Source organism: Aedes albopictus, chromosome 1, assembly GCF_035046485.1.
Source record: "Aedes albopictus strain Foshan chromosome 1, AalbF5, whole genome shotgun sequence".
NCBI classification, from domain to species: Eukaryota; Metazoa; Arthropoda; class Insecta; order Diptera; family Culicidae; genus Aedes; species Aedes albopictus.
This window is the reverse complement of record NC_085136.1, coordinates 67,850,798-67,872,354: the sequence shown is the minus strand read 5'-3', so window position 1 is coordinate 67,872,354 and position 21,557 is coordinate 67,850,798. Positions and strand designations below refer to the sequence as shown.

Here is a 21,557-nt window from a genome sequence, read left to right as displayed (position 1 = left end):
AAACTAGTTAGACATGGCTGAAAGATGTACGTTATCGCAGATTTTCAGATTTTTGAATATTTAAATTGTTTGTATTTGTATTGTACTTTCAATCAATTTTGGTTGAGTTCCAGAGATAATAAATCTTATTTACAGGTTATTCTCAATGCTACATTTTCAATGAAATATTGTGTAAACAATTAGCTTGAAGTTAAAATTCATGAAAATAAAAAGATAGACCAAATGCCTTGCTTTCTCCTATCTCTCTCAATACTCCACATACATAGCTGCTAGTTGTGGAATGTTGTCGATAAAACGGAACTTAATTGTTTAAAATTGTGCGGGGATGATCCAACAGAAGCGATTCGACCTACCCCACAGCTCTTTCCCAAGTAACATTTTGATGACCAATTAGTCTTTAGGAGGTTTTGAGAACCGTCATAAAACCTGATACCTTTTTTTTGGTTTTTGGTTATGATGGTTCTGATAACATCTTATAGTCTATTTGACTAAAAAAAGTTACTTGGGATATTGCCTGTTTTGTTCGGCTTCCCTCGGTTTTTTTTTTACATATTTTTGTATCCTCATCCTGCTCTATCGACAACATTCCACGCCACATAATAATATGTGTGAAACGTGGGAAGAATTAATAGGGATGAAATGGGTAATCTATCAACTCAGAAAATCGTGTGATGCGGTGCATCCATACCATTTTCATTGGTACTCCAAGGGTGGTCCTTCTTTACCGGTAGGCAACGCATGTGAAATATTTAGAAAAAAAAGGGAAGTATCGGGGTTAAATTAACAATATATCAATTCACAAAGCCGTTCGGTGGGCCAAATTTTAAAATCCTAACAATTTTACTTTTAATTAAATAACCCAGTATTATCGACTCTTAACAGAGATACGTATGAAATATTTAAAGATTTAGGAAAAATATTAGGCAATATATTATTCAATTATGCCACTCCAACTAACTTTTTTATGACCAACTGATTTTTTTAAGACAATTCGCACGGTCTTCAGCCACAGGCTGCACAGACTGAACACATTTCGTAAAGATCTTCTGGAGATTTCTCACAGAAATATTCGTCATATTGCCAGAAATTTTCAACCAAGCTTAGCGATTTCAAATATTTTCAAAAATATGATTAATTCAAAATCACGAAATACTGTAAAAGAGTTTTGATTGAGTAATGTTCGATCAGCTGTTAGTTCTGGCAGTGTTGGTAAGCGTTGTGGCTTCTGGTGTAGACCTCCCATTTTGTACCACCCTGGCAGTAAATGAGACTCGTGCAGTGCATAAACAAAAACCGACAATCAACCGTGAGATGAACACGGGGTCCGGAGAAGTGGTCAGTGTATCCGAAATCTCTAGAAACATGGCCCAACACTCTTGTTTTGCAAAATCATAAAGTTTGATTGTCGCAAGCTGGGTTTCAGAACCGGTCAGAAAGTGGCCACTTTCCTGGGGGTACCAGAACTCTGGAACATCCGGAGAAGTGGTCAATGTTCCAAAACCTTTAGAAACATGGTCCAAAACTTTTGTTTTGCAAAATGATGAAGTTTGAAATATCGCAAGTTAGGTTTCAGAATCGGTCAAAAGTGGCCACTCCCCTGAGGGCACCAGAGTCCGGAAAATCCGGAGAAGTGGACAGTGCATCCGAAATAAATTTCTGGAAACATCGTCCAATACTCTTGTTTTGCAAAATCATGAAGTTTGATATGTCGCAAGCTAGGGTTCAGAACCGGTCAGAAAGTGACCAATTTCCTGGGGGTACCAGGTTTTCGGAACATCCGGAGAAGTGTCCAATGTATCCGAAATCTCTCGAAATATGCTCCAATACTCTTGTTTTGCAAAATCATGAAGTTTGATATGCCGCAAGCTAGTTTTCGAAGCCGAATTATAGGTTGCAGCGCTATAAGGTGGTTACCCCAGTAAATCCGGAACAACGGAAAAATCCGGAACCATGATCCCGGTTCCATGAACTAGAAGGATTTTCTGATCAACTGGCAAAATTTCATTAACTTTCGTTGAGAAACGACTGAGAATCAGATTTTGAGTTTTGAAATTGGTTGCAAAATGAGGCTCAGGCACATAGGTGTTAAATTCGAGCCCTGAAGAAGATCCAAACATCTGGATCGAAACGTTGGCGATGAGATCAGAAAATCAACGCTTCTCTTTGACTGAAAGCCGAAATCCCCAGAGAAAGATGTGAAAGGTTGTTCTGACGATTCTCCAAGGAGTTTTAAATAGGATTCATTCAGGAATGCTTCCACGCATTCTCTCTAGGTTTTATTCCTAGAACCCCCACAGGAATTCATCCATGAAGTTTACAATGAACTGGTTTTGAGATTACTCCAGACCTTGTTTCAACTGATTTCTTTAGAATTTTTTCAATTATCCAACCAGAATGTCTTCCTAGGTTTCTTACTTAGATTATTCCAGCAATTTTTCTAAAATTTCTCCAGGGATCCTTTTTAAGATTCATCTAGCTAGGCATTATTATACAGATCTAGTGGACATCCCAGTATTTCCTCCTGGACACCCTTCCTGAATTTCAAGGAATGACGGAAATCCTTAAAAAATTCTTTCAGAAAATATTACAGATATTCACAAGTAACATTTCGATGACTAACTAGCCTTGTAGAGGTTTTGAAAATGCCTTATAATGGTTTTAAGAACTTCTTTAGGTGTATTTCACTAAAATATGTTACTTGGGTTGGAACTCCCACATGCACTCATTTATAAGTTATTCTATTGATTCCTTCAGGCATATATCCAACGATTCCTCTAGGGATTGTTTTAATATTTTTTTTTTCAAGAATTTCTTGGATTTTTTTCAGAAATTTCCCCAAAAATGCATACTGAAAATGCTTTTAAAATCCTGCACAAATTCTTCCAAGAATCCCTCCAGGTCCTGGAGTGCAGGAGTTGGTTCCAACAGCTCAAAATTGAAAATTTAAATAATAATGAATCAATTAGAGTATATGTCAAGCACTTCTCCCCAAGGATTTTTCTAGAAATTTTCCTAGTATTTCTGTAAATGTTTTTTCAAGACTTTTTATTTCAGAAATACTTGAGAAAATTTCTCCGGAAATTTTACCTATGACTTCTCCAAGAATTATTTCAAAGATTTTTTTTATAGAAAATTGTCCAATAACTAGTTTAGGAACTCTACCATGAATATCTCTGGAATTTCTATAGAAGATATTTTCAGGAATTTTTGAAAAGTTTCCTTGTTAATTCAGCAAAAAAACCCAAGTAACAATGAATGCTGAACAGTGAGAGTATTAGCTAAACAATAGCTGGTTAATGGTGTCAATGACTGAACACAATGACAGCTGAATATTGGTCTGATGTATTATTCATCTTTAACCTGTTCAACCGTTAATCAAATAATGTTTGACAGCTGACCCAAGCATGTTATCGTGAAGTCCACATCGCTTCTTGAGCCCTCAATATAGACTTAGTTCAGTTTATGTTCTTGACTATTCTTGAGACTCAACTAGTATTGCTTTTGTTTTCGAGGATATGTATACAATTGTGTGCGGTGTAGGTGCTAAGGTGAGTGACAGTTAATCAGGAGGTCCGAGTTCAATTCCCGGTTTTCGCACAGCTTAACTTATACATTCCCAAACATCTCTTCTGGAAATAGACGCAGCTTATGGTAAAACTAGGCTCGCGAAAGTGTTTTTTTTATTTTAACACAATTAATAAATTTAATTGATTAAGCGCATAATAAGCCTTAAATCAGCCTTCCAATGAACCTCAAATCAGCGAAACATTGAATAAAATCACCAAAATTAGATGTTTAAGAGCTGAATAAAGGATTGTAACTTTTGTGCTTAGCTTTTGTTCAAATGAAAGCTTATTTAAAATAGTTGGAGAAACGTTTGTACAGCATCAAATTGTTACCTGGGAAGTCTCCTGTAACGTTTTCAATGATTTTTTAGACATTCCTCCTCAGATCCCTTCTAGGAATTCTTTCAAGAATATAAGTTTTCTTTTGAAGACATCTTAGGAATTTTTTGCAAGAACTTTTCTGGAAATTCTTCCACAGTTTCCTTCAAAAATTCCTGGAGAAACCCTTAGAAGAAGTGATGGTTGTATCCTTGGAAGCATTTATGGAGGGAATATGAACATTTTCCTGGAGCGTTCCATCAACCGTTTGAGAACCGTCATAAAACCTTATATCTTTTATTTTGGTTTCATGGTGGTTTTAAGATCCTCTTCTAGTCTATTTGACTAAAACATGGGATGTGATAAACCAGACCTCTTTTATTTAATTTAATAGACAATTTTATATAAATCTTAACTATTTAAAATTGTCTGTTCCAGATGGTCCTGATTTCACCTGTTCAGAAATCCATTTGAACCTTGGAGATCATTTCTCTTTGTGTATGTAGTGACCGGCTCGCACTTTCCTAGGAACTCAATCACTCTCCAACCAACATTCGCCGGTTGGCGCATTTGGCGCATATTATTCACTTTATGAACCACTCCATATGTTTCACCCAAATGATTGCATTATCGCATCGCTGGTCACCGTCACAGACAGCTACTGCCGAGCAGAATGATGAAGCGTGACGCCGCGCCAGCTTGTAGTGCAATTTCTCCACCATTATCATCCTCTCTGCAGCGGATTAAGGCTCATCAGCTGTGAGAGCTGTCAGTCACTCTCCATTCATAGCCACGAACATCCGCTGCGCTGCCCGGTGTTGCATCGAGCGACAACGACGCGCGGAAAGTGTTCAACATGTGCATTGCACACATGCTCGTTATTCTTTATCATATACACGCGCTGGCGCGCGCTCTAGCCCGGTGGAATAAATTCTGCATTAACATGTCTAAAGGGTCTAACTCGTTTGGTAAACAAACATTGTTTCTGTCGCTGTAGGGTCTATCTCGATCCACCCACGCATCTGGGGGCCGTTATCAGAAAGATCAATCTTCGCTCTTTCTGATAACGGCCCCCAGATGCGTGGGCGGATCGAGATGAGCCCTACAGCGACAGAAACAATGTTTGTTTACAAAACGAGTTAGACCCTTTAGACATGTTGATGCAGAATTGTCGATTTTTTTCACTTTTCATTCGCCGAAATATTTCAGTGTGTGTTTTCCTTTTCTTGCCACGGAAAATTAAATCTTATAGTACGGTAAACAGCGTAATTAAAATGCGCGGGTGCCACCGACGATCTCAAATGCATCCACACGTTCGTCATTGTCTTTTGTTGTTTGGTTTTCGCCGTCTCGTCTCGACTCGTCTCGTTCGTTCGAAATAGAAAAAATCTGGAACACTATACCGCCGCCGTGCCGAGCAGAACAAACTCTCGTTTTCGGTGTAATTACCTTTTTCGTAGCGATCAGGCAGCCGATCGAAACAATTGATCGGCGAGAGACGATTTGATCGATGCACTTGGTCGGTCGCTCGGTCGTTCCGAGGTAATGGGTGCACGCTCGTCCGTTCGCCAATAATAATCGTAATTGGGTCAGATTTGACGTGCGCTTTTTAATGGGAAAGCGTCTCTCTCTCTCGCTCTCACTCTCACATGTGTACTGTGCTCGCATAATTGTTTTATGTTTTTCTCGGTGATTTTCCGCTGCACCTTTTTAGCTGAACTGAAACAAATCATGCAAACAAATTTACTCCGCGTTCGCGCACTCGAATCCGAGAGAGTGATTGATCGTGTCCCGTTTGTTTTGGGACCGGCGGACAGCTGATCTGATTGTTTCTGGCCTTGGGTTGTTGGGTGAAATGGAAAATGGGCCACCGGCCGTGGTGGTCCATATTTTTTCTGGCACGGATACGAGACTGCTGCACTTATATGTGGTGTTTGGTAAAAAAATAATTAGAGGCGTTTGATAATTAAATACCCTGGTCCATTACCTCACGTATGCGAAAAACGTAAGAGACGAGTAGCTGATTCGACGATTGAAAGTTTCTAATTGTTGCTATATGCAAACCAATAGGCGAACCTGCCCTGCAGCCAATCTTTGTCCCTCACAATCATCATCTGCAGATGGGCGAGCGATAGCATCATCATCTATCTAGATTCTGCCAAAGCATTCCTCCATTCCAAAAAAAGGCAAAAAGGCCCCACTGAGATTCTTCTTTGAGGTTCCTCACGAAAGTTCCTTAAAAGATTCTGGAAAGAACTTTACTGGAGGCTTTCGACACCATGGACATGCCTTTCTCAGTATTGGAAACGAAACGATTAAATTTGCATTGCCCGACGTTTCGGCCTGATTTATTTGATCTTTTTCAAGAGGAAAGCTTTTTATCTTTTTTGTCATTAGTACCATTTGAACTCCAGGAGAAATACCAGAAGGAACTACTTGAGGAATTCCAGTAGGAATCCCAGAAAGAACTACTTCCAAGGGTCAAGTAGTAGGAATTTTTGTAGTCTTTTAAATAACGACAAATCAATCAATTTACTCTTAGCAGAATTCTCAATTCACACCTTTAAGTGACTTAGATTCCAGGAGCTTTGTCAAACTACCATAAAATCCAATGAAATGTTCAACACCTCTTATAGACAAATTTGACTTCTTACGGTCGTTAGGTTTGCTCAGTCATACAATTCTTTTAATAGTGCCTTTTTTATTTTTCCCAACGTTCCCAACGTCCCAAGTCTAATTCAAATCATAGTCGAGTGATTCAGGTCTGATCCATCACATATCCATGTGATTCAGGTCTAATTCACTTCATATTCAAGTGATTCAGGTCCGATTCACTTCATGTTCAAAAGATTCGGTCTGATCCATCACATATTCAAGTGATTCAGATCTGATTCACTTCATTTTCAAGTGATTCAGGTACGATTCACTTTACGTTTAAGAGATTCAGGTCCGATTCACTTCATGTTCAAAAGATTCGGTCTGATCCATCACATATTCAAGTGATTCAGATCTGATTCACTTCATTTTCAAGTGATTCAGGTACGATTCACTTTACGTTTAAGAGATTCAGGTCTGATTCACTTCATATTCAAGTGATTCAGGTACGATTCACTTCACGTTCACGAGATTCAGGTCTAATTCACTTCATTTTCAAGTGATTTAGGTACGATTCACTTTACGTTTAAGAGATTCCGGTCTGATTCACTTCATATTCAAGAGATTCAAGTCTGATTCACTTCATGATCAACAGATTCAGGTCTAATTCACTTCATATTCAAGTGATTCAAGTACGAGTCACTTCACGTTCACGAGATTCAGGTCTAACCTACTTCATGTTCAAGAGATTCAGGTCTGACCCATCACATATTCAAGTGATTCAGGTCCGATTGACTTCATATTCAAATGGTTCAGGTCTGATTCACTTCACGTTCAAGAGATTCAGGTCTGATGCACTTCATGTTCAAAATATTAAGGTACGATTCACTTCATGTTCAAAATATTCTGGTCTGATCATATTCAAGTGATTCAGGTCTGATTCATTTCATATTCAAGTTATTCAGGTCTGATTCACTTCATACTTACGTGATTCAGATCTGATTTACTTCATATTCAAGTGATTCAGATTCGATTCACTTCATAGTCAAGTGATTCAGGTTTGATTAATTTCATATTCAAGTAATTCAGGTCAGATTCACTTCATATTCAAGTCATTCAGGTTCGATTTACATCACGTTGAAGAGATTCAGGTCTGATTCACTCCATATTCAAGTGATTCAGATCTTATTTATTTCATATCAGACCTGAAACACTTGAATATGAAGTGAATCAGACCTGAATAACTTGAATATGAAGTAAACCAGATCTGAATCACTTGAATATGAAGGGAAGTAAACCTGAATCACTTGAATATGAAGTGAATCGGACCTGAATCACTTGAATATGAAAACTCCGTGCGCCGTCTGAATAACTTTGCCGAAGACTCAAACATCCTGTTTTATCAAGATCGTGAGATAAAGCCAATTAGAAGTGCTCACTATGGTCACCTAGCGGCAGAATTTCGAGCCAAACTACTTGCCTTTACGATACCAAGAACCTTCGGAACAACTTTGTCGAAGATTTGAACTTTCTATCTTATCGGGATCGCGAGATACAGCTGGTTAAAATGCTCATTGTTACATACTCTCTAGCGTCACCCAGTGCAGTGGCAGATTTGCAAACCAAATTGCTTGCCCTTACGATAACAAAGGCCTTCTGAACAACTTTGCCGAAGACTTGAACTTTCTATCTTATCGGGATCGCGAGATAGATTTGGTTAAAAATGCTTATTTTTATTTACTAACTAGCGCCACCTAGTGGCAGATTTGTGAATCCCGAACTGCTTATCTTCATGATGTCAACAATCTTCTGAACAACGTTGCTAAAGACTGTATCTTTGCAGATAATAGGGAATTCGAGATATGTGAGCATGAATTTACTAGTTTTTAAGTTATGTTGGGAAGTATAAGTCCTTTGAAAATCCCTCACTCCAGCAATTGCCTGAGGTTCCCTGAAACTTCCTGAGACCCCTGCAACAGCCCTGGAAACCCATTTGAAATCCCCTGAGTGCACCTCAAAGGCGGCTGAATTTCCCACTGAAGACCCCCTGAAACCACTCTGAAATCTCCTTGGAATCATCATGTAACTCCTTAACTAAAACCTCCTTGAAACCCATTTAATGGAATCCATGGATCCTGAGTTCCCTGGATAGTCTGTTAACCTCTCAAAACGTCCGTTTCAGTCCAATGAACCCACCGAGATCCCTTTAACCCTCCTAAGATGATGGCGCACTACGATAGCGTAGTGTATTTTCAGCGAGCTTGTCTGGGTCATATTGACCCCAACATTCTACTGGGGTTAAAAATCCTCTGAAAGCCCCTCTGGAGCCCCTAAAATGTCCACGTGAGACCCTCTTTTACCTGAATAGCTCTTCCTCTTTTTATTCAGAGTTTACAAAAAGATAAAAAAAACCTGTATAAAAAGATATGTTAGTGTTTGTGACTCGACCCTCTGAACATTTTATGGATTTTTTAGCGTTTCAGAGCTAGTCAGGGAGCTCCCCTGGACAATCCATGAAATGCCAAGAAACATCCCTGAAATGCCCCTGGTAGTCCCTGGAACCACTCGAATTCCCCCTGAGACCCCAAGGGATGTTCACCTAAAATACCACTGATGCCCCCTGAGACGGTCTGAAACTCACTGGATGGCCCATGGGAATACCCCTGAGATTCCCTGAAGATTCCTCTCAACGTCCTTAAAACGCCCCTGGAAACCACCCGATACATCCTGAAACGCCACTGGAATAACTCTTGAACCTCCTGAGATCCTTGGAAGCAACCTGAAGACCTGCTGAAATACCCCTGGAAACTTCTTGAAACCTTCTGAGTCTCCAGAAGCTCCTTACCGAAAACACTACCGAAAAACTCCAGGGCCACCCCTGAAAACTCCCTGAGAACTCCACTGAGACTGCTATTCAACTCACCTGGAAACGCTCCTGGAACCCCATGAAGCACACCCTTGAAACCCTCTAAGACTTCCTGAAACATTCATAGGCATTCTGAAACTGCCTAAAACCTCCTGGAATCCCGTGAGACACCCACGAAACGCCCTTGAACCACTCTTCGGAACCGTTTGCAGCAACCTGAAATCCCTGAGATCCCCTGATACCCCTTGAGACCCCTAAAACGCTTCTGAAATCCTCTCGAGACCCTATAAAACCACTTTGAAATCTCCTCGGGAACCTCCATGTTTCCCTTCCTGAGACCTTCGTTTGCTCTCTCCGTAAAACGCCACGCAGGCAGGCACCCAGTTGCCATTGCTACGGTCCTCATTAGAGAGTTTTAGATGGTTTAGAGGTTTAGTTTCCGTTTCAACCCTTGACACAGGCTTCCAGAGCGCATGCAACTCAACCAGTGCGGGAAAAGGTCATTATGACATTATGTAATATATAAATAATGAAATTTAATTGTTTAAGGTTATTTCTGAGGAGTTGCAAATATTTTAGGAACGTTTCAGAGGGCTTAAGAGTGCTCCCTCGGACAATTTCTGAACCGCCATAAAATATTTATTTAAGGTCGCTGAAACCCCCTGAGATCTTCTAAAACACCTCTGAAGCGCTATTGAAAACCTCCAAGATCCTCTTGAGGCCCCTAGAAGCCTCCTGGAAACGTAAGACCTTGTGACATATACCTGATAAATTCCTGAAATCCTGTAGGCTCTTCGAAAAACTACATGTACGATTTCAATCCACACCAGAGACACCCACGAAGTATCACCAAAACTCCCCAGCCCAACTAGTGGAAATCCTTTAAGAATGTCTTAAACACTAAAGAAACCCACTGAGATCTCATGATACGCACCTTGAAACCTTCTGGATCATGGAATCACTTAGAGAACCCCTGAAACGCTCCTAATACCCCATAAAACATCCCTAAAAGCCTATGAGGCTTCTTCAAACGCTGCTGAGACCGCCTAAAACTCCTCTAAGACCTCTTAAAACTACCTAAAATAGTCATGAAACATCCCTGAACCGCCCCGCCGGTTCACTAACATAATTCCTCTGAGACTCCCTGAAACACTCAAGAAAAAAACCCCTGTGGCTCCCTGAAACTCCCTGAGTTCCCTGGAACAACCCTCAAACGCCCCTGGAAACTCGCCTGAAATCCTATGAGTGCTTCTAAGACGTTCCTGATATCCCTGAAATCTCCCTGGAATCGCCATATAATCCTCTAAAATCCCCTTGAAAACCCTGGAACCCATTGAAAATTCCCATGGAACTCCCCAATTGCGTCCCATTTAATCCAATGAACCCACCGAGATCCCTATGAAACAACCTTCTGAAACCTACTGAATTTCCTGTAGAAAGCGAAAGCCCATAAAATATCCAGAGGGAGATCGTCTTTTACTTCCCCTTAAGACCCAAAACACTCATGTATCGCCTCAAAACCTCCTCAGACACTCTAAAACGGCCGTGACATACCCCTTATAGTTCCCTAGAATCTTTTGAGATCTCCTGAAACGCCTCCGAACTCGCTGCAATTCCCTGAAATGCACCTGAAACTCCTGAAACTCTAGTTCTAGAAACCCCCTAGAATCCTTGTAACGCCCATGACACCTCCTGAAATGTCCTGAGATCTTTTGAAATACACACTAAACACCTTTGAACGTCCCTTGAGTGGAAACCACCAGAATCCTTCTGAAATCTTTGAAAAATCCTCTGAAACCACTTAAGAGATCCCGAAACACCCCTAGAACTTCCTGAGTCCCCTTAAAACGCCCCTGAATCTCTCTGAAACCTCATGATATGCCGCTGGAAACCACCTAAAACTCCTTGTGAGGCCCTGAAACTACACTACGTTCACTGAAACGTGCCTGGAAGCCCACATAAATTCAGTGTGGCAATCAAAAAACATCCCCGCAGAGCCCCCTGAGTCTTCCTGAAATACTCAAGAAACCGCCTAAAATACCCTGAAACGCTCCAGGAACTCCCTGAGACCTCCTGAAACGTCCATGGAAACGTTCTAAAAAGAACCTTTGTTAGCCCCTGCAGTGCGCTAAGACTAAAACGTACCAGAAATCATCTGAGACTACTTGAAACCCCCATTTACTTCCCCCTGAGGACCTGAAACACTCATGTGTCGCCCTGAAACCTCCTGGGACACTCTGGAATTGCCCGGGAATGCCCCAAGAAGTCCCCTAGTTCCTTCCAAAACCGCCTGAAACCCTTCTGAACTCCTTGCGGCTCCCTGAAATGCACCTGTCAACCCCTTAAAATCCTGGAAACGTCCCTGAAACCTCCTGAAATGCTCTAAGATCCCTTTAAACACACTGAACACCTTTGGAACGTTCCTTACTAAAATTCTCCCGAAACACCTTCAAAAATTTCCGACCCTCCTCAAACCCCTTAAGAGATCCTAAACGAGACCCTTTAAAACGCCCCTGAATCATCTTGATACCCCGTAAGTTCCCCTGAAACGCCCCTGGAATTCACATGAGACTACATATCCATCAAACTCCACTGGCCTGGAAGCCCCCTGAAACTCCCTGAGACACTCAAGAAACACCCTCGACAATCCCTCTGAGCCTGAGGTTTCCTAAAATACATCAGAATCAGAAACCGCCTGAGACACCCTATAACTCCCTGAGACCCCCTGAATCGTCCCTTGAAACCTTCTAAAACCCCCTGAGAGCCCCTAAAATCCTCTGAGTAAAACGTCCCTCAAATCCTCTGGGACCCGCTGAAACCCCTTTTGAATCTCCGTGGAACTTCTATGAAAACTTATCACGCAAGAATTCATCAGGATATCAGGAATTTACTTAGAATTTACATAGACGGTATATAAAACCGATCCGATAGCTGCGGATCTATTAAAACGAGCATGCCGAAAATTGGTTCGATTTCCGTTACAGTTCAGAATCTTTTCGGTTTTGGTAACGTTCTCAATGAAAGCTCAAGGAAATTTAGGAACCAGGAATGCACGTTTTGCGATCATAATGACTAGGAATGAATTTCAAAGCTGCTTCAAAACCTTCTGAAAACCAACAACACTCCTTAGGGTTTTATTGTAGCTAAAATTACCAGGATTTGCTTTTGTGATAGTATAAAATATCTAAAAACCTGGGCAAACGGCATGTAAGTATTTATTGTAATGATGACTGCATAGAACTAAGTAAAGACCATTCAAAGTTCTATTATTGTTTTAATGACCATGGTAAAGCTAGGCATGCTGAGGATGGATTCGAGTTCAGGATCATTTGTGTAATGTTCCCAACGAAAGCTCAAGGAAGTTTAGGATCCGGAAATGCACGTTTAGCGATTATAATGACTAGAATAACTTTCAAAGCTGCTTCAAATCCTTCTAAAAACCAACAACACTACTTGAAGTTTTATTATAGCTAAACTAACCAGGATTAGGTTTTGTAACAGAATAAAATCTCTGAGAAGCTGGGCGTAGGGCATTTTAAGTTTTTATGATGATAATGACCACATTAGCCGGGGCCCGTGGCGTAGTGGCTACACGTTTGCTTCGTAAGCAGATGGTCATGGGTTCGAACCCAGCCCCGGCACTTTCGTCAGTTGCTCTTTCCCTCTGAGAGCAGCTGACACTGACCCTCTTCTGAGTTATGGCTCAAATGAACCCGGATATATTTAAACCCGGATTTTAACCCGGACTTCGGCGAACGGCAACCCATAATGGACCCCCAATCGGACTGGAAACAGGAACAACCAACAGCCACACATCAACATCCTCGTGCTCATCATTCTACCATGATAGGGTAGAGAGTGAAAGCAGCGCAACGCAACCAGTTCGATGTAGTACAATTAGAAATAGAATACATTTAGGCGCCGTACAAAGTGTATGTACAGCTTCCAATTGGAATCGCTCACGCAGTGCCCAAGTGGACAACAGAGCTGTAAATTAGGTTAAGTGATTGAAGAATAAAAAAAACGACCACATTGAATTACGAATGAAGTATTCAAGGTTTTATAATGGTTTTTATGACCGTGGTAATGCTTTGATCGCAATTTAAAGCTTGAGAAGGCTTAAAGTTTTTCTATACAGCCTTGTATACCAGATATCACATTTTAGTCATATAGATTAGAAGAGATTCTTAGAACTATCATAAATCCAAAACAAAAGGTTTTAGGTTTTATGACGGTTCGCAAAACCTCTTCAAGACTAATTGCTCATTAAAATGTTACTTGGGGTACTAAAGGTCCCATTAGACGTGACAAATATTTGGCCAAACAAGCCCAATAAATGACCAACACAGTCTGAATCATAGCAACCTTGGATAAATGTCGGACTTCAATGGCAAATATTTGTCATAATGACAAACAGTCTAATGGCATGGCCCCTTAAGTGGTCTACATAATCCGTGTTGTAGATTGCAACAAATTTCAACTTGTAATTCATTTAAGCAATAACAAAGCCATTCTCTTCGAAGAAGCAATCTTAACGGAAAAGGCTGTCCATTCTAAACAACCAGAGTTACGGTCGAGTTGACCTACTTTCCTTCCTAGAAAAACAAATTGCCACGAGTGCCACGTGTTGCTTCGTCGCCTTCTCACGACAATTTTCTTATCAATCTCGCGTCGCGTCGCGCCTTGTATACTTAACGCTTTTCTAAAGGGAAATGCATTCGCCCTGCGACTCTTCACTTGACCTTTTCTCCACAATCGCTCGACAGCGCGGCAGCAACAACAACAATCGTAGCAGCAGCAACAACGACATCTTCCTTATCTAGTGGTGGTTGCGGTAACATTCCAAAACGATTCTATCTCTCTCACGTTTCTGAATATGATGATAGGGACTGTGGGAAGTGATGGGGGAGCTTTCTCCACGCTTCGTCTAGGCCCTAGGGGTTGGTCATGACAAAATGATGAATGATGACACTCAAGTGAATCAACATCATCATCACATTCGAATCGGGAGCATAGGCAGTAGCGTTGATGACCAATGTAGTGTGAAATCTCCGCTGCCGTCGCGGACTCGCCTGTGTAAACAAATAAATAAACGACCGAAAGGGTACGACTACGAACATGTGCAACCACTAAACGATGATGACCGCGCGCACACACTGTTACTTCGAAGACCAAAGTGACCAAAGTTCTTGGAAACTCGAGTGTTCGTCCGGTCCGACTCAATGGAACAATCGACTGGATTGTTCGTTATCTGGCCGACCGCATGAGTTTGGAAATTTAATCGCTTTGTTTTCCGTCTTTCGACTACAGCTGAAGTGATACGAAACGAGGGAAACAAGGGAAGAAGTGGAAGAAGTTCTGTGAAGTGAAATGTTGCATCATTGATAAAAGAGAAGGAAGAATCGCTGTTATCTCTACGGAAGAAGAATGTGAAGTGCGTAAGGTGAGTGTTGAACTGAAACCAACGAAAGCAAGCAGATATGTCCAGCGTGCATGCGGTGTCCTTCAACCGGCAGTACGGATCGTTCCGTACGTCGAATGCCGGCATACCGAAGAGTCCGGTTATCGGTGGACTGAATCGGGGCCTGATCGCTACGATCAGCTCTACGGCTCAACCGAACCGGGTTACGACCCGATCGCTGGCGGCCTCATCGACGGCTTCGTCCGGAGGTGTTCAGTCCGTGTCCGTGTCGTCGGTACGGAACCAGGAGAATCTACCGAACACCCGCGTGCTGGCGGTAACTCCCCGCAGCTGTCGAAAGGCCTTAACTTCCAACGGAAGTGTTACAACGACGTCGAACAGCAGCAGCAGCACTACCAAGAAGATTGGACTCAACTCACCGCTCCAATCGCCGCAAATCATCCGCTCGACGCGGATCGAGCAGAACAATTGGAACAAAAAGCTGACCACGTCGAACTTCTGCTCTCTACACTCCAAGTCTCCGGGTAGTTCCGGAACTTCGGTGGAATCGATTGTGCCAAAATATACCAATAGCGTTAGTAGCAACAACGGTGCCTTAAAAGCTTCCTTTCCGGTGTTCGGATCCCGCGCTAGCGGCGCCGAAAGCCTCATTACCTCCACGAACGGATCTCAGAAGCGCGCTTACAATGTTAACAAACCAATAGCCAAGGGCGCACCCAAGTCATGTATCGTCGGAAGCACCCATAGCAACAGTAGTGGTAGTAACAGTAGCAGCACTAGCAGCTGCGCCAACAATAGTACTAGTAATAGTAGTAGTCGTAGTAACAATGGCTGTGTCGCACACAAGATTGTCACCAAGAAGCTGTACAGGGAGAGCAACGCCCCCAGCGGGTACGTGGCTCAGATGGCCTCGGCCCTCAGCAACGGACTGAACACCAACACCGTGACCTCGACGACCATCAAGACCTCCACGCACAGCAGCAACAGCAGCAGCAGCACCAGTAGTAGTTCCTATTCCAGTAAGTTCCCCAACGGACTGCCATTCGAGAACGAGTTCTACCGTCAACCGAGGCGTTCAATATCGGAAGTTCGGCCCACGACCGAGTACCCTTCGCGGGGATCCCAGCGGCGTAGCAATTCCTCCGATACGGTCAGCCTGTCCGCCTACGGGGACGAGTTCTCCCGAAAGCCATCGAACGAAGACTTGTTTGTAGATTTCACCAAAAGCCTCCCGGAGACGCCCAAGACGCGGCCCGGCCGGTGTTCACCCCCGCTACTGCCACCGCTGCCCAAACCGGCTGCTACGGCACTGGCTGGAGGAGCGACCTCGTCGATAGTTGAGTATAGAAACATTAACCATAGCAATTACTTTTACAAATTTGAAAGCATCAGCGCCTCGGGGGGCGCAGGTCGACATCTGCGTCGGCAACGACGCCCCAGTAGACCCCGGTTGCTCGACGACTCCCGGAACAACAACTCCTCCGGACCGGATCCCGTGGAACCGATGACGGTGACGACGGGTCCGGATCGCTGCGGCAGTGGTAACGAGAACGCTGCGGGTGCGAGCGGAATCGAAGACTGCGATGAAGACGGTGGTGAAGAGATGGAAGGAGAGCGATCTACCGTGTACGTAGCCGTCGCCACGTGGGTTCCCAAATGCAACAGGTTGCCCTACCAGCACGAAACGCAGCACGATGGCGGGAAGGCGACGGCTATTGGCGTTCTTGGGCCCACGTCATCGGATAATGCAGAGTGAGTATACCAACTTCCCGACTTGTGTGATAGACCATAATTGTAACTCGATGACAACATTTCAGAACTTCGGAATTTTTTGGGTACAAAACAAAGTATTTGGGTAAAATTGAAATTCTTCACTCATCTATTTTAGAAAAAAAAAGTAGTACCGAAAAAACACGTTCCATGTTGCTTAAAAAACTGAGACGCGAGCGGGATTCGAACCAAGCCAGCCATCAGTTAGATTCTGACGCCTCTACCAATGAGGCTATCGTTGCCCCATTTAGGAAAAGCTGCTATAATAACAACTATTGCTTCGTCTTGCTAACTCCTTTTTCACAAAGATACAGCTAATTTCTCTTGTCTATGAAAATATGGTATTTTGTGAAGAAATACTGACTTTTGTCTTGAGTTAGTTATTTGAGTACAAATCTGAAATGAGATTTGAAACAGCCAGTGGGTTAAAATCTGTTAGTCATGTTCCCACTCTCGTTATGTATTACAAGTTCTTTCGGGTGGGAATACTGCTAGAATGGGACACACACCGCAAGCAGCAGAGTGAGACAATGTTTTAAATTGAGTTTAATTTATTGCAATTGGAGTATGTGTTGGCTGACTAGGGCTGCTGGTTGAGTGCTGGATGGTGGTGTGCTTGGTTGATTTTTTTTTCTGACTTTGGTTTATGGCCCAAGAGCGACGGGGTTTTGAATGGGCGAACCAGCTTCACAGCGACAGCTAGCAGCTGGATTACGAAATCGAAAAAAGCTGTTTGTCGGTCGATCGGGGACTTGTTGAACGTCGGTGCGGTGGGTTCTGAATTCTCATTATCTCCCCCAAGTTGGTCCATGGGCGTTGTTTGATCGTTTAAGAGCCAGTTCGCGAGAGCCGCAACCCCTTCTTGTATCGATGTGCTCCGATTGAGCTGAAATTTTCAGGGTATGGTTTTCCATATAAAAGATGATATCTGGCCGATTTTCAGATTTTTCCGTTAGGCGGAAGTGGGGTAAAACAGCCCTCAAAGATTTCATGTCTAAAAATAGGTAAAATCACTAAAATCGCAATAACTTCCAAAAAAGTTAACGGATTCAGCTGAAATTTTGCATGGACACTCTACTCCTATGGTACTTCCATTCAAGCCAAGCGTTGGATATTCTTTGATATTTAATTTGAAGAAATAGGTTATTTTCATAATTTTTTTGACGATTTTCAGGGCGTCTGTTTTCGTACCAACAGAACTAGGATTAAAAACTGAGTACTACGTTTTGAAGGCTTACCCAACAGCTTTCATTTGATATGTGACCCAGATGCGCCAACTTAAAAACTTTCGAAAAAAAAAATTTTTTTCTCGGGGTATGCATTTTACCCCATATTTTAAGTTGTCTTAAAAGAAGTGTTATCGCAAATTATGACAACGTTATTTAACTTTTAAGGGGTTTTCTTCAATATTAATTCAACAGAAAATGATGACTAAGAAATGCAATTATTGGATTTTTTTCATTTGGGGAAAGTAGGGTAAAACGGACTAACTCAACCTCCTTTCGAAATAACGTTGCTACGACGTTCTCTGATCGGACTCGAATTTTCAGAGTTCTTTGTTCTACTCAAGAATAGATGCTTTATCACATATTATTAAGATAACGGGGTAAAACAATTCTCAGAAAAAAAAAATGTTGAAAATAATAATCAAAACCTACAAATGCTTTGGTAAAACTTGGCGAAATTTCATGAAATTAGTAGAAATTTCTTAATTTTTATTGCTTATTCAAATGAGCAAGTCTGACAACATTTTGACGTCGAGAAATGTCACAGATTAGCCCGTGGTGTGTGATTCACCGGATTCTTTCTCGATTTTTCTTTTGACATGCATCTACGGTTCAATTCTCTCTTTTTTTCTCGTGAAAGTTGCAGCAGTGCACAGTCCGCGAAAAATATTTACAAGGAAAGATGCATTTAGCGCCTTCAAATTATTTTTTGGACTAATACGGTCTTCTACAAAGTTGTTCCCAAAAATACGGCCCTCTTTTCAATGAACATAAAAATTAGGGTGGTCCATATTTTCAAAGAAATTGGGAACCAAACTTTTTTATTTGCTAGAATAACTGTATACATTTTTGAGAAAGTTGTAGATCTATCAATTTTGAACAATTTTCCTGAAGACACTTTTTATGTAGCTTTGAAATTGACCGATCCAGAGAAGTTTTTTGGAATAAGTTTAGGGTGGTTCAAGAAAAACCGGTTTTCTTTTTCAATTTCGATTTTTCATCAAAGTTGCCCAAGAAACACTTGTAGAGCATTTGAAGACGCGTCGTTTCATGCGCTGAAATGGTCTTTATTTCTTTTGGTTCAATAGTTACAGGTGTATTTCTAAAAAATCATGTTTTTTTTCGAAAAGGTGATATGACCGATTGGTGTGGGAAAAATACTTGGAAAGTGCCTATTTTCTCTAGAAAATCATCAATACATTTAGAGCGGAATGATGAAGCAACATTCCCAGCGCATGAAAATATGCGTTATTTTTTGAGTTCTAAAAATGATGTGAAATTTGAAACAAAAAAAATATAAGGATAAAGGGTGACGCTAGAACAAATCGTTTTATTGCTTTATCTATTTTTGTTTAAAATTTCTCCTCTAAGTCGCGTAAGAACCACTTTCACAGCTTCCAAAAAAGCGCATTTGCGTTCGCTGAGAATGTTGCTACGTCATTCCGTTCAAAACTTTTTGATGATTATCTAGAAAAAATAGGCACTTTTCAAGTATTTTTCACTTGAGTTAGAAAAGAAACACCCCTCCAATTTTTTGATAGGTTTTATAACAACGTTTCTTCTTTTGAATGCGGGCAAAAGATAATTGTTATGATTGCCCCAACCCGTCATAACACCTTTTCAAAAGACTATGCTCTACAGGTGTTTTTTGGGTGACTTTGATGAAAAATCGAAACTGAAACAGTTAACGCCAGAAACCCGATTTTTCTTGAACCACCCTAAGCATATTCAGAAAAATATCTCTAGATCGGTCAATTTTAAAGCTACATAAAAAGTGTCTTCAGCAAAATTGATAGATCTACAACTTCCCCGAAGAATGTATACAGTTATTCTTGCAAATAAAAAAGTTTGGTTCCCAATTTCTTTGAAAATATGGACCACCCTAATTTTTATGTACATTGAAAAGAGGGCCTTATTTTTGGGAACAACTTTGTAAAAGACCGTATTTGTCCAAAAAATCATTTGAAGGCGCTGCATGCATCTTTCCTCGTAAATCTTTTTCATGGAGCATTGTGCACTGCTGCAACTTTCACGAGAAAAAAAAAAGAGAGAAAATTGAACCGGAGATGCAAGTTAAAAGAAAAATCGAGAAATAATCCGGTGAATCACACACCACGTGCTAATCTGTGACATTTGTCGATGTCAAAATGTTGTCAGACTTGCTCATTTGATTTTTTTCTAATTTGATCAAATTTTTTCTAATTTCATAAAATTTCACCAAGTTTTATCAAAGCATTTGTAGGTTTTGAAATTTTGATTATTTTCAACATTTTTTTCTGAGAATTGTTTTACCCCGTTATCCTCTAAAAACAATAATATGTGATAAAGCATCTATTCTTGAATAGAATAAAGAACTCTGAAAACTCAAGTCCGATCAGAGAACATCGTAGCAACGTTATTTCGAAAGGAGGTTGAGTTAGTCCGTTTTACCCTACTTTCCCCAAATGAAAAAAAATCCAATAATTGCATTTCTTAGTCATCATTTTTCTGTTGAATTATTATTGAAGAAAAACCCTTGAAAGTTAAATAACGTTATCATAATTTGCGACAACAGTTCTTCAGACAGCTAAAAATATGGGGTAAAATGCATACCCCGAGAAAAAATTTTTTTTTTCGAAAGTTTTTAAGTTGGCGCATCTGGGTCACATATCAAATGAAAGCTCTTGCGTAAGCCTTCAAAACGTAGTACCCAGTTTTTAATCCTAGTTCTGTTGGTACGAAAACAGACGCCCTGAAAATCGTCAAAAAATTATGAAAATAACCTATTTCTTCAAATTAAATATCAAAGAATATCCAACGCTTGGCTTAAATGGAAGTGCCATAGGAGTAGAGTGTCCATGCAAAATTTCAGCTGAATCCGTTAACTTTTGTGGAAGTTATTGCGATTTTAGTGATTTTACCTATTTTTAGACATGAAATCTTTGAGGGCTATTTTACCCCACTTCCCCCTAACGGAAAAATCTGAAAATCGGTCAGATATCATCTTTTATATGGAAAACCATACCCTGAAAATTTCAGCTCAATCGGAGCACATCGATTCCACTTCCTTTGGGAAGGGGGTCGCGGTTCTCGCGAACTGACTCTTAACTAATTATTTACAGCTGATTTGTTGTCTTTGAAAAAAGTTCAGTTGTATGCGGGCTCGTTAACTCTTTGAGAGACTCTCGCAAGCTTTTTATAAAATAAATTGATGGAAGAATTATTAAAAATGAAAAAAAAATCTCGAATATTTAAAATAAGAGATACAGTCAGGTTTTTTTTACGCGGGGGATACGTACCGCGTAAAAAAACTCAGTTCAAAATCCATAAAACCGCGTAAAAAAAGTCTCACCATTTCTCGACGAATCATGCAAAAATAAGACGATGAATTTTTTTTTTTGTATGGAGTTTTCATTGACGCGGCCGCGTAAATGAAAACCGCGTAAAAAAAAACCTGACTGTATTTCTTTCTAAATTTCGATTTTCTAAAAACACAGTTTTTAAAAACTGGAACTGCGATAACATTACTCAAAAAAGTTTCCCTTAAAAAAATCAGGTGGAGGTGGTTCCTGGAGAAATCCCTGGATTACCTTCCATGAAACAATTTTAAGTCAAATAGGGCTTACATAGAACCACCATAATACTTCATTCACAAATTTGAGGTTTTAAGGCAGTTTTTAAATTTTCTCTCAGCGATTTCATAAAAAAAACCTCTTGAAGATACTCTTCTTGCTAGAATCCCTGAAAAGCACTGCAGTGTATATAAGCTCTTTTGGAAGTTTCCAGAACCTCCTTAAATCTAAATTGACTTAGAA

The 21,557-nt window shown here is 40.9% G+C and overlaps 1 protein-coding gene across 5 annotated transcripts in view; it reads left to right on the top strand.

The window, feature by feature from the left end:
* Positions 1-21,557, top strand: part of LOC109412193 (uncharacterized) — a 265,092-nt gene that overhangs the window by 144,291 nt on the left and 99,244 nt on the right. For 2 of the 5 annotated variants that reach the window (XM_062844766.1, XM_062844765.1), the window contains one exon: positions 14,656-16,519. The exons of the other annotated variants lie outside the window; for them this stretch is intronic. In XM_062844766.1, the coding sequence (XP_062700750.1) occupies positions 14,826-16,519 (1,694 nt within the window). In that variant the 5' untranslated portion in view covers positions 14,656-14,825. The remainder of the gene's footprint in view (positions 1-14,655; positions 16,520-21,557) is intronic. 5 annotated transcript variants of the gene reach the window in all.